The following is a 13,301-nucleotide window of genomic DNA, read 5'->3' as shown; positions in this document are numbered from 1 at the left end:
CATACTTCATTAACCTCTCCCACTAGAGAAAAAGCTAAACATAAATTGTCTCCTACATTTTTCTCTATCTTAAGAATTAAGAATATGTTTTACTATTTGAAATATTCCTAAGAAGGCTGTTACACAACAAAGAGCTAAATCACACATGATTACATTTTGAAACATCATATGTACGGCTCTTATGTGTCAGCTCAAAACTGAGGCTGAACCGGAGATCAGCTGTACTCTGCCTAGCATGTGAAGCCCTGGGTTTAATCTCCAGCACACCAAGAAAAAAAGGTAGCATTAAAGTAAAACCAAGGCTAGGGATATAACTCAGGTGAGAGGTGAGAGAGGGCAAGTCTGGCACACCACAGTCTGGCTTCCATCCATAGTGTGACATTAACAGGGCAGTGTGCACAGCCTGGCTTCCACCCCTAGTGTGACATTAACAGGGCAGTGTGCACAGCCCTCTAACAGCAACAGCATTCAGAAGGTAGGAGGAGGAGGAGGAAGTTCAAGAGTTAGGGAGGCCAGCCTGGGATATATGAAACTCTGTCATTCATTCATTCATTCATTCATTCATTCAGATAGATAGATAGTAAAAACAGGTAAGCTAGCCTCCTTATTTCCCTACTTAATAAAATAAGGAAAACTAAATTCCTATTATAGTCTTTAAAAACAAATACATGAAAATTTTCATATTTTACCATAGCTATTTATTTTGTCTATATCATTTCTTGGTTTTTCCCTATATAACTGCTCGCTTTGTAAGACAACCCAAGAACAGTACACCTAGAGAGTGAAGTCTAATGAGGACCGACAAACGCAAATACATTTCCATCATACAACATTCCCATAGGATCTGTGGGTGGGGAACCCTGTCTATTACCATACTTATGCAACAGTCCATTACATCTAATACTGTAAGAAAACCTGAATTACACATGCCACTCAGATGTAAATAACTTAGCTTGTCCTTATGAATGTACTCCAACAGGACCAGAATTCACACTATTTCTTTAGGTCTTATGCTATGCTTGCAACACTTCACAAATTAATTCATTGATAAACATTAAGCATACCCTTCAATAATTAAAAAGACTGGAATACAGTTTATAAAAATGTTTTAAACATGAAAAATAACATCTCATATAAAAATAGAAAGCTGCCCTTCAAACAGAAGTAAGACCCAGACAAATGAAAGCTAGCAGAGCTAGGCACCGCTACCTCAAACCCCTCACTGTCACTCACCGCCATCCTTTATAGTGAACGTGTTTTCCTTCAGCCTTAAACTACCATCCTTGGTTTCGAAAGATGCTGGTTTCATATACAGTCTCCATATTCTTATTAGGCAGTCCTGTGAGCAGCTTGCTAGGAAAAGGTCTCTACCTATTTAGAGAACACATACTACATTACTTTTTAAAACACAGTAAATTTAGGTGTAAGACTTTTTCTTCTATGGTGTATATATTTCTAGATTCAAAATCATTAGACTTTGTTTCCTTATCCTTCATTTATTTGACTGGCATTCATTTTTAATGCTACTGGTAAATATCCACAATGCTAGTAAATATGCATATAACAAGTGGTTCTCCACAGCTAGGCCATGAAGTTCTAGAAAGAACTCTTCAAGAACATCTACATATAAGTAAGATAACTACTGTCATTCTGCAAATATCAATTTATCTCATGTTTTATCATGCAATCAGGAGTTAACAAATAGGTTAAGGAACACCTTTTCTGAGCCACTGAGAAGGCTCAGTGGGCAAAGGTACTTTCAGCCAAGCCCCTGTGACTTTGATCTTGGGACTCACAAGGTGAAAGGAAAACCTGCTTCTCACCCCACAGTGCTGTCTTTCAATCTCCAGATGCATGTCATAGTATGTATGCTCCTTCTAACAAAACTTTCTAAGTTTTGTTAGACAATGTGGGACAGCAGGCAATGTAGCCCACAAAGAAAACTTAGAAACTAAAGCAGGAAAGGCTGCCTTTCTGAACTAAAACAAACTTGTCCCCATCATGTTCACATCTAGTAAAACTTCAGACTGACCAAAGGTTGCCCATTCCACGCCTCTTATCCAGTCCTCGTGTCCGCAGAGAGAAAGAGCTTTCTGAAACTAGGAAGATAACAGTCAGTAAGGTGTGCCTTGGATACAGCACTGAGAATACTGGACCTAGACTTTTACAACTATTCCAAAATTTCTTACAGAATGAAAGGAAACAAGGGCCTAGAACTAACCAACTCTATTCCTGGGACTCTCTCCTTTGGCTCAGAAAAAGCATACACTCTGTGTAGAGGACAAACAGGACCAGAGAATACCTCAGCGGGTATGCTGTAAGGCACTCGAAAGTTTAAGGGGCAACACCAGCATGACACCTTTCTTCTCTCCCTCCTCCATGTGGCAGTTTTATGGGTTTTAGTTATCAGTTTTCCTCTAATAACTCTGTGCCTGATGACCAAGGAAGTGGTTATGTGGTGTTCATAATGAGAAAGAGCATCTAACAGAACTGCCGAGGAGATTACCCTGTGAATTACTCTGGTTTGAATTGTAACATCCCTAAAATTGTATCATCAAGGAGTAGTTTACATTAAGACATGTCACTAAGCAAAACATGATTCTAGTTTCTAAACTGCAATTTAATATGCCATGTTTGGTTGCTATCCCTGGGAGACTTCTCTTTTCTGAAGGGAAAAGGAGGAGGAGGGTGGAGAGGAGGATGGAGGCATGGGGGATGGAGGAAGTAGGGGCAGAAGGAGGGAGGATGTCATGTATGAGAGAACACAAACACTAGTTACCTGGTCATCCTGTTGAATATATAAGTGAATTCTGCAGTCATCATCACCACATGCTAATACTGGCACTAGGAAGGAAAACAGGCATGGCTGAGAGTCCTGCAGCTACAGTCACAGGTGAAGAAACTGCCTTCTGCTTCCCACACCATGACACAATAAATAAAAGGTCTTCAGGAATAATTGGACATTCTACATGGTTCACGTCAGTGATTGTTGACAAACTCTAATAAGACAGTGAGTGTCTCCACTCTGTGCATTACGATGAAGGGGAGACAAAGGGAGAGGCCGAACAAGGAAGGACCAGGAGAGAACACGGGCTAAGTGCTTGCCACATAAGCCTGACTTCAATCCTTGAGTTCAGTGCCTGGAACCCACGTAAAAGGCCAGATGTGGCGATAATCCCAGCACTCCTTGGCAAGATGAGAGACAGACAAACTGGCAGGAAGTTTGCAGGCATCTATCCTAGAATACATGGTGTGAAGAGAGACCTTGCCATAGAAACTGAGTAGACAGATAGAAGGACTCCCAAGAGTTGTCATCTAACCAAAAGAAATGTTAAGTAACAAGTAAGATGCATCCCTACACCACCCCAAGAGGACCAATGGGAAAAACTGTTACCCCAGCTGGAAATGAAGTGCCTCTGAGCCCAGCATCAGTCACTAATTAAACATCTCTACTTTATGTGTTCCAGGACTTCACGGACTTCACACTTTGCTTGCAAATGAATTAAACGTCAAAATACAAGAGCACACAATCAAACAAATGGTTAAGAAGCCCGAGGGGACTAAAACTAACCTCCCTCCCTAGCCACCTCTGCATAAAGCAAGCATAGCATGGAGTCAGAGTCTCACTCAGCTCCTGCTCTCGAGGGCAGAGAGTAGAAGAGCTGGAGTTTCCCAGCCTTGCCTCTGGCAGGTGGGCCTGCCCTCCAGGGAAAGGAGCAGGTAAAGGGAACCACAGTCTCACATCAACTGCCATTTCTGTGACTAAAAGAGGAATGTGACGTCAAACTCATCACACAGGACATGAAGAGCTGCCATCTTAAGAAGCTCTCACAGGTAAGCACTTTTCCACTTAGTCCAACCCTCAAAGAACTACTTTCTCAAAATTATATTTAGATAAATCTATGATAAATTCCATAAGCAGCGATATTAATTTGGAGCATATATTAAATCAATAAAATCTCAGCTAAATTCCTAATAGCTGTCTGTCTTAGTCAGGGTTTCTATTCCTGCACAAACATCATGACCAAGAAGCAAGTTGGGGAGGAAAGGGTTTATTCAGCTTACAAACCCATACTGCTGTTTATCACCAAGGAAGTCAGAACTGGAACTCAAACAGGTCAGGAAGCAGGAGCTGATGCAGAGGCCATGGAGGGATGTTCTTTACTGGCTTGCTTGCTCAGCCTGATCTCTTATAGAACTAAGACTACCAGCCCAGAGATGGTCCCACTCACAAGGGGCCTTTCCCTATTGATCAATAATTGAGAAAATGCCTTACAGTTGTATCTCATGGAGGCATTTCCTCAACTGAAGCTCCTTTCTCTGTGATAACTCCAGCTGTGTCAAGTTGACACAAAACTAGCCAGTACACTGCCCTTAACTTTATGATCTAGATTTAGGTGTTGAATACTGTAATAAATGTTACATTTTAACCATCTCTATTTGTTCTTCTATTTCTGAGTCAGAGTCTCATGTAGCCCAGGCTGGCCTTGAACTCCCGATCCTCTGCCCCCATCTCCCTAATGCTGAGGTTACAGACATTTCTCTCAACACCCAGTTTATTTCATAAGTACATTTAGATACAGGACTGGGAGCTCAGTGGTAGAGAGCTATGTGTGAGTATGTGTGAGGCTATCAGCTGGATCACCAACACAAGAGAAATAAATGTAACAGATACAAAGTCAAGGCTCCAAGTATTTCTTTATGCGTTCTTTTAATAAATAGCAGGACACTTACCATTAGTACCAGGCAAAATAGCCAGGCAGACAGAAAGAACGAATCCATCCCTGAAGCTCAAGGTCTGAAGGTATTTGACTGAAAAACAAAACTCACCATGAGCAACTGCCTCTCAGCTTCTCTAAGAAAAGAAGCTGTGTGCTATCACTAGTCAGGGTGCCAGCAGACAGACGGAGAGAAGCCAACCCCAAGCCTCAGTCATCCTGGGAAGTTAGCTTGTTAAATTTCAACACAATTAGAGAGGACAAAATAGCTCATTTAAAAATTAGGAGTTTACTTAGGTCAAATAGTTTGGTTAAGGGATATTTTGAAAAAGCCAAAAAGAACCACATTCACATTAGAATTGTAATATTCTAAAGATGCTTAAAATGTTGGAACTTATGTGTGTTCTTGTAGTTGCTACTCCTTTCACAATTTCTACTTCTTTTCCCTAGATTACAGAGCCTCCAAGCCTACCTTCAGACCCCTTTTTAGACCAGATTCGCACAGTAGAATCTGAAGCTGCAGAAGCTATCAGCGCATGCTGCTCCCCTTCGGATGGCCCACTCTGGTAAATAGCGTGCACAGCACAAACAGGTCCTTCATGGCCTTGGAGACGGACTGATTTTAAAACCTGAATCAGGAATGACACACGTGTTATGAGAACAAAGGAATTATAAAACTGGGCTGGCTCATGTCTCTAATCCAGAACTCAGGAGGTTGATAAAGTCTGTGGCTAGCCTGGGCTACCAAATGACTGTCTCAGAAAATCAAGATCAGGAGACCGTAGATAGAACATGATAGCTGTACATTCCCAATGCTGGCACTTGGGAGGTAGAGACAGGGGTCATTAGTTCAACGTCATCCTCAGCTACACAAGATGAGAGGTGCACTGAGCACGGTGCACACAGAAATACAAGAGTAGGGACCCAACCCCATGAATGCTCGGCCTTTCCCTTGAACCCCAATTCCTTTCATACCCCCACCCCACTCAGTCTGGCCTCACTCCTCCCTCAGTTGACTGTCCGGTCACTAGGAGCTTAGGGAAGCACTAAGGAAAAGCCCGGCAAGTCTGTCTCTTCAGGTCTCAGAAATAATAGCTCACTTCTCCCTGGACTCTTGTGCTAAGACGGGGCCGAGTGGGAGTAGGTGGCATTCTGCTCTCACTCAAATGCAGGTGGCTCCAAAACCCATCTCTCCTTGGCCCTCTATTTCTGGTACCTCATGTTGGGGGCATGGGGCAGTAAGTCTGGTCATAGAGCCAGCAGCTCCCATGACATGCCTGCACCTGGTTCTGTAGCTTCCTACTTGCCTATTTTTCTCTGCAGAAGCGCCGTTCTCCCGGGGCCCTAAGAAAGAACTGAAGTTTTACTTACTCATCTCCCTGTCCATCATAGTCCCAATTTATTAGTAACTAACCTGTCAGTGCTGAGTCTTTAGACCCCTTCCTTCCTCCTTCCTGTTTCTCCTATGCTGTCAGCACTGCTGTCACAGTAATTGACGTACTCCATTAGCAAAATCCTGGGCCTCATACATAGTAGGCAACTGTCCTGCCACTCCTCTGTACCCCAGCCTTGAGACAAAACCCTCGAGACAGCGTTCTGCTATATAGCCTACACTGACATTGAACTCATAATTCTCCTGCCTCGGCCTGTTAAGTGCCGACGATATGGCCTGCACCACATGTACAGCCTAAACACAAACTCCTAAAGCCAGTACTCAATATGATCTTCCCCTCTTCTTCTGCACACGTGTATTACAGAGTAACATTTCCAAAGCTGTCTCCTCTAAATTCAATGTGATGTAAAGAGATTTTAAATGGGAATGGCAAGTTCATTCCTGTAAGGTTTTTCTTACTTGGAATCCTCACCCCTAAGTTTTTCCCAAGACAGTTACCCTCCACTTTGCAATCCAACTCAAAAGCCATCCATGGTTTGGGAGGTGCAGCAAGTTCACACACCTGGGCTGCGACCACTTTGGATTTTCGTTATTCAAGTCCACTCTACCCTCAAGATGATGTCCTTGACTCACAACAGGAAGGCTCTGCTGTATGTACTCTGCAGGGTAACGTTCAAAACCAGCACAACTACTTGTTTCACTTTTATCAGTCTTTGCCTAAAACTAGAAACAACCCAACTGCTCATCAAAGAGGCCGATCACGTCATCACACAGTGTGTGGAACATCACTTACAACTACAGATCTACATACACCTGACAGCAGCTACCCATTTACTACGCCAAAATGTCTGTCCTTATTAAAAACAGAACAGCTCGAGTGAGATCAGTCACAGGGACAAGTGACAGCACAGACATCTGGAAGCAGAAATTAGAGGAAGGATACAGGCCTCCTGACGTGCACAGGGTCAACAATCCCAGCTGGGAGACTGCACACAGCTGTAATTCCAGCCGTCCAGGCCATCCTGTCTTTAAGGCTAGATGAGGGCATACAGTGACACTGTCTCAGAAAGTGTGTATGTGTGTCTGTGCACATGCCCGTTTTTCTGTTGACCAGCTACTCCTGGACATGGCCTGGCCTACAGTATGAAAAATCCAGCGACACACCATTGTAGAAGTCGATTTTCTCTTTCCCAGAAGCTATCAACTACAAAGAGCTTCTTGGTTAGGTATGGGACTTTGTGTTCACTTCCCCTTCTTAGTGCTGGGATTTTATCTTCGGATTTAAAAGGACAATAAAGTATATGGGTTATGGATAAGCAAATAATGTTCATAGATAAGAAAGCAATTAGGGCACTTCATAAATAAAGAAAAGAAAACAACAAACCAGAAATGAGAGCTCAAACTTGAAAAGTAAATATCATTTCTTAGAATTAGACACAGCTACTGACCTGATTATTCTCTAGTTCCCAATGAATCACCCGATTGTCAGATCCTCCAGACACCAGCTCATTGGAAGGGGCTGGAAAAGTTGTATCTCAGTAAATATTTGCATTCATACCATTTCTTTACCTAGTAATTTTCTTTCTTGCTTTTCTGGTTTTTGTTTGGTTGGTTTTGTTTTTGTTTTTGTTTTTCTAGACAGGGTTTCCCTGTGTAGCCCCTGGCTGTCTACTCCCTCTGTAGACCAGGCTAGCCTCGAACTCACCAAGATCCACCTGGCTCTGCCTCCTGAGTGCTAGGACTAAAGGAATGAGCTACCACCTTTTCTTAAATCAAGTTACTTTCATAATCAAGTTTTTAGGAAATCTAAATTATCTGGTGACAGAGCCTTATTAGAGAATCACAGGCTACAGTGTAACATATAACTCATTTAATGTAACATCACTTTTAAATGGAAGGTAAAATTAATATGTCACAGCAACATCCTATGAGGTGATTCTAGTAGTCTTTGATAGCAAGTGGTGGCAATTAATATATTTACAGCTGGGTCTCTGCACATACATTAAAAGCTGTCCTTTGTATTATATAGTGGCTTTTACTGACTTAAGGCAGAGTTATTCTGATTTACCAGTTGAGATAGGTAGTGAATGTATTAAGCTTTTTCTTTTAATATCATAGATAAAACCATAGAAGTCTCACCAATTCAAGCAAATTCTGCACTTGTGCCTGGATCATAATGCAGAACAGGAAGGAACTTAACTCATAGTACAGGACTGCAGGACAGTAGATCCATAAGGACAACTGGGAGAATTCCACAGGACTGAGAGTTTACAGCAACCAATAAGGTAATGGAAAATCCTGGAGTCAGGGAATCTTAAATGAGGGGGAATAATCCAGTACAGTCAAGCATTCTAAATTTGTGTTCTACTTCACACTCTTAAAACCCTAAAAAGCTCAGAATGTGGGCTATGTGTGTCAGCATTAGAAGTTAAAACTAAAAAATACTCCTTAATAGTTCATTTAAAAACTACAATGATAGCCAGGCGGTGGTGGTGCATGCCTTTAATCTCAGCACTTAGGAGGCAGAGGCAGGTGGATTTCTGAGTTCGAGGCCAGCCTGGTCTACAGAGTGAGTTGCAGGACAGTCAGGGCTACATAGAGAAACCTTGTCTCGAAAAAAACAAAAACAAAACAAAACAAAAAAACCTACAATGATGTTGGGCCTGGGAACACACACCTTTAGCCCCAGCACGCAGGAGAAAGAGACAGGGACAGTGCTGTGGATTTGAGGCCAGTATGATCTACATAGTGAGATCTAGGTCAGCCAAGGCTACACAGTGAAACCAAGTCTTTAAAAAACAACAATAATTACACAGCCTAGATGGCTCATTAGGTAAAGGCATCTGCTATACAAACCTATGACCTGAGTTTGATCCCTAAACCCTGAAAGGTAGATGGACTTCTTCCACATGCACTGTGTGTGACATGTATCCTAAACCCCACTGGCAATAGTAATTTCATGGGGCTGGAGAGATGGCTCAGCGGTTAAGAGCACTGACTGCTCTTCCAGAAGTCCTGAGTTCAAATCCAGCAACCACATGGTGGCTCACAGCCATCTGTAATGGGATCTGATGCTCTTTTCTGGTGTGTCTGAAGACAGCTACAGAGTACTTACGTACTATAAATAAATAAATCTTTCTAAAAAGTAATTTAATTACTGATGTACAAAATATGTTGTATTGGCCGGTTTTGTGTCAGACACAAACTAGACATTGGAGAGGAAGGAGCCTCAGTTGAGGAAATGCCTCTATAAGATCCAGCTATGCAGCATTTTCTCAATTAGTGATCAATGGTGGAGGGTCCAGCCCATGGTGGGTGGTGTCATCCCTGGGCTGGTGGACCAGGGTTCTATTAGAAAGCAGGCTGAGCAAGCCAGGGGAAACAAGCCAGTAAGCAGGACCCTTCCATGATTTCTGCATCAGTTCCTGCTTCCAGGATCCTGCCCTGTTTCAGTTCCTGCCCTGAATTCCTTCAATAGTGAACAGTACTCTGGAAGTCGAATAAACCCTTTTCTCCTCAACTTGCTTGTGGTCATGGTGTTTCATTGTAGCAATAGAAGCCCTAACTCAGACAAAGGTTAATACAAATTTTTATAGGAGCTAAAGAATTCTAATGTTAGAACCATAAAAAGTTAATAAGAACAAAGGCACAATGTTGTATGTCTACAAGGCTCTTTAATGTCTGGCTATGTTAAAAAACAGCTTAAGCTTCCTTCATATCTACTTCTTTGTTTAGTCTGTTAAGTATCACAGGTTGAGTGGCTAATAGAAAACCACACAGCACACTCATGACAGTCTGTGAATGACTATACTTGTTAGTATGATGAAAACAACATGGGCCTCACACATCTCAGAATCACCTGGAGTCCTCTGATCCAGTACAGTCTCTTACTTTTCAGACAATGCTATCCAGTGCAACAGAGGTACAAGGTCTTAACTAAATAAAGCAATAGTCTATCTATGGCAGAACAGACTTGGGTCAACTCCATCTATGCCCTGCTCACAGGTTTTTCAATCAGAAGCCATGGCACAGGGTATATCCATGCTTCACCTGAGGTCATGTAAAAACACTAGTCAGCCATTTCACTGGGTACACCTTTGAAATTTTTTTCCAAACATATAACGTCAGTGAAGGAAATGCTAAAAGACGAAGAACAATGAAAGAAAAACTACTAACCACACTTTATCAAAAAGCATCTGAGATCAATACTTACAGCCATCCTCTGTACGTATCCACTGCAGGCAGTTGACTCGAGCGGTGTGGCCATTCAGATTGGTAATAACCACTTTTTTCTTTAGAGAAAAAAAATACCAGTTAGTATATTAGAGTGGAGGCTACAAAGGAATTGGGAAGTAAAATATCAGTTATCACTACTTTGACACACACACACACAAAGAGCAGAATTCCATCAATAGAGTTGCATTTCAAACCATACACGTCTAACTGTAGCTTAGGCCACCCATTCACTAGAGAGCTTTCCTGCCTTTGCACACATCACTCTCAGACTCCTACTCATAACTGAAGACCTGAGCTCCTGGGATCTCCACTTACATAGTTCTGCTCGCCCCACCCACCTTGTCAGCAAGCCTGTCTTGGTTCTCCAAGACAAGCAAGTAGTCCTTTCTTTGTGGGCCAAAGACTAATTCGTTTATTTCATGTGCATTGATGTTTTGCCTGCATGCATGTCTGTATAAGGGTGTCGGATCCCCTGGAATTGGAATTATAGACATTGTGAGCTGCCATGTGGGTGTTGGAAATTGAACCCAGATCCTCTGAAAGAGCAGCCAGTGCTCATAAGTGCTGAGCTATCTCTCCAGCCCAAGTTAATGGTTTAAAGAAAGAAAAAGAAAAATCTGCAGTTAATGTATACACATTCATGGTTCATTTTGAGCAATCTGTATTTAATGTATACGAAGTTGTGGCTAGTCAAGTGGTAGGTTCTTTAGCCTTAGTGACCCGTGACACTAAGAGACTACAGCCATCATAGTCCTTCCAAGTCTGATCCCTGCAAGTTCTACAAACAGATTCCCAGCAGATCTTCAGCCGCCCGTGGGCAGCCTTACCTCACCCACCGCTAAGGTTTGCTCAATGCCTTCTCTGTATAGCCCTTCCCATGTTTGTTATCAACAGTACTGACTGGATGCCAAACGTATAGCAAACAAAATTTCTCATGGCCAGGAAAAGGGGAGGGGCAAGCATGCATAAATTAATATAGTTAACGAATGAGCCCTCGGGGCTGGAAAGCACTGGTGGATTTCGTTGTCTCTCCCACTAGACTAAGTAATTACTCATTATCTTTGTAGCTTCACAACGCCTACAAAAAGCTTAGAGGGGGAGTGGCTCTCAAAAAAATGCTGAATAAACAGCATCCTCAAATCTGTATTGTAGCATTTTGTGTGCATTTATGCACACGCCTGTGCGTGCATGTGTGTGTGTGTGTGCTCATGCACACCAGAGGCTGACATCCAAATGTCTTCCTCAATCAAATTCTTCACCTTATTTCTGAACCTGAGATGTGTTTTGGCTGGATGGGTAGCGAGTGAGCTCTGGAGTTAGATACACACAGATGTGCCTGGCCTTTACATGGGTGCTGGGGAATCAAAATTTAGGTCATGTTTACCATCAGAAGCCATCTCTCAAACCCCATATGTTATCTTTCTACTCCTTTAATTAAATACCCAGCCAGAAAAATACTTCACAAAGCATTTGGGGGGGGGGGGTTCTATGTTAAAATATATGTTTAAAATCCTCTAACATGACTATCAAGTTATCATTACAAAATATGACAGAGGTGAACAGGGTGGTTCAGGTCTGCAGTCTCAGCACCTGGGTGGCTAAGGCAAGAGGATAGTGAGTTTGAGGGTAACTTCAACTACACAGTGGATTCAAAGAGACAAGGCAGCCTAGGCTACAAAGTGAAACACTAAAAAATAAAAACAGTTTTTTAAAAAAATGATGGAAGCTATCGGGGACAAATTCACCAAATCCACTGACTTCTGCCCAAAGATGGGGCTTCTGCCAGCTTAGTTAACCATCGCTGAAGGCCAATGTAAAGTTTGCCTTTGGCTTGACGTGCTCCTGCTTGACAATCAAGACTATCTATAGCAAACTGATAAAAAAGAAGAGGCCGGGCAGTGGTGGTGCACGCCTCTAATCCCAGCACTTGAAAGCCAGAGGCAGGTGGATTTCTGAGTTGGAGGCCAGCCTGGTCTACAAGGTGAGTTCCAGGACAGCCAGGGCTATACAGAGAAATCCTGTCTTGAAAAACCAAAAATAAAAAATAAAATAAAAAAGAAATAAGACCAGCATGCTATAGGTTAGAGGAAATAATTTTTTTTTCATGTAGAACTTTGTATCTGCAAAGTTTAGGAAAATGGGATTTAAAATCAAATTTTAACAATGCAGCACTGTGAGAAACAGACAGGCATCTATACTACATTTTAGTTTACAGCGTTTCAACAGACACAAGGACCATGCAACTAAGGGCACCATCCTAAAGTAACCAGGGGAGAGGGCCCTAACTCCTGTAGCGTGCATTAATTACTCACTTGAGAAGCTAAATAGGAAAACTATCAAATAATAATCAGCTGGCTGACGTTCAAAAAATGGGTAAGGCCTGCTTTATAAACAAAGGTTAAGACTCCCATCCTTTATTTTCTCCACAGTTCCTTAAAAGCTGCATTCACGTACCTAAAATGTCTTTACATTTCTTTGCAATTCAATTTAAGTTCGCTAACTATGCTGCAGGGGAAAAAAGAATTCAGCTGCTTTAACCCACGTCTACATTTCAGTTCTTGTAAGGGTATTGAGAAGGATGTCATCCTTGGGATTTCAGCCCGGGAATCACAAGCCACGGGTACCCTAGGTTGACGCTGCAAGACGCAGGAGAGAGCAGAGCCCAGGTCGCTTGGGCGGCTCCTACACCCCTGGAGTGTGCTGGACCGCGCACTCGGCCTGCAAGCGGGGCCCGCAGCGCACGCACACTAGAGGCTCTGAGTCCAACTAATCCCTCGTACCTGAGGGTCATAGAGCACAACGGAGCAGGATGTGCCGAAAGCCAGGAGTCCTCCGGGCCCGGTATTCCAACTCAAAGCTCCTCGAACCCGGTTCGGGCAGCAAAACACATGAGACACCTCCAGCACAGAAGAAACCATGATGCTAGGTGGTCAATGGCCGAGCTCCTCCCGCGC

At 42.7% G+C, this 13,301-nt stretch overlaps 1 protein-coding gene across 3 annotated transcripts in view; it reads right to left on the bottom strand.

The window, feature by feature from the left end:
• The window catches only part of Elp2 (elongator acetyltransferase complex subunit 2), a 34,870-nt gene extending 21,571 nt beyond the window's left edge, over positions 1 to 13,299 (bottom strand). For 2 of the 3 annotated variants that reach the window (NM_021448.2, NM_001360909.1), the window contains exons 1-8: positions 13,128 to 13,299; positions 10,325 to 10,403; positions 7,560 to 7,630; positions 5,191 to 5,347; positions 4,735 to 4,812; positions 2,780 to 2,844; positions 2,033 to 2,099; positions 1,234 to 1,371 (exon numbers count right to left, since the gene is read on the bottom strand). In NM_021448.2, coding sequence (NP_067423.2) covers positions 1,234 to 1,371; positions 2,033 to 2,099; positions 2,780 to 2,844; positions 4,735 to 4,812; positions 5,191 to 5,347; positions 7,560 to 7,630; positions 10,325 to 10,403; positions 13,128 to 13,265 — 793 coding nt within the window. In that variant the 5' untranslated portion in view covers positions 13,266 to 13,299. Of the gene's footprint in view, positions 1 to 1,233; positions 1,372 to 2,032; positions 2,100 to 2,779; positions 2,845 to 4,734; positions 4,813 to 5,190; positions 5,348 to 7,559; positions 7,631 to 10,324; positions 10,404 to 13,127 lie in introns of those variants that run through there. The other variant, XM_006526130.3, reaches the window with a different exon arrangement.
• Positions 13,300 to 13,301: the final 2 nt, after the last annotated feature.

This window comes from Mus musculus, chromosome 18 (genome assembly GCF_000001635.26).
Source record: "Mus musculus strain C57BL/6J chromosome 18, GRCm38.p6 C57BL/6J".
Classification (NCBI taxonomy): domain Eukaryota; kingdom Metazoa; phylum Chordata; class Mammalia; order Rodentia; family Muridae; genus Mus; species Mus musculus.
The sequence above is the reverse complement of the archived record's forward strand: the minus strand, read 5'-3'. Positions and strand labels throughout refer to the sequence as shown.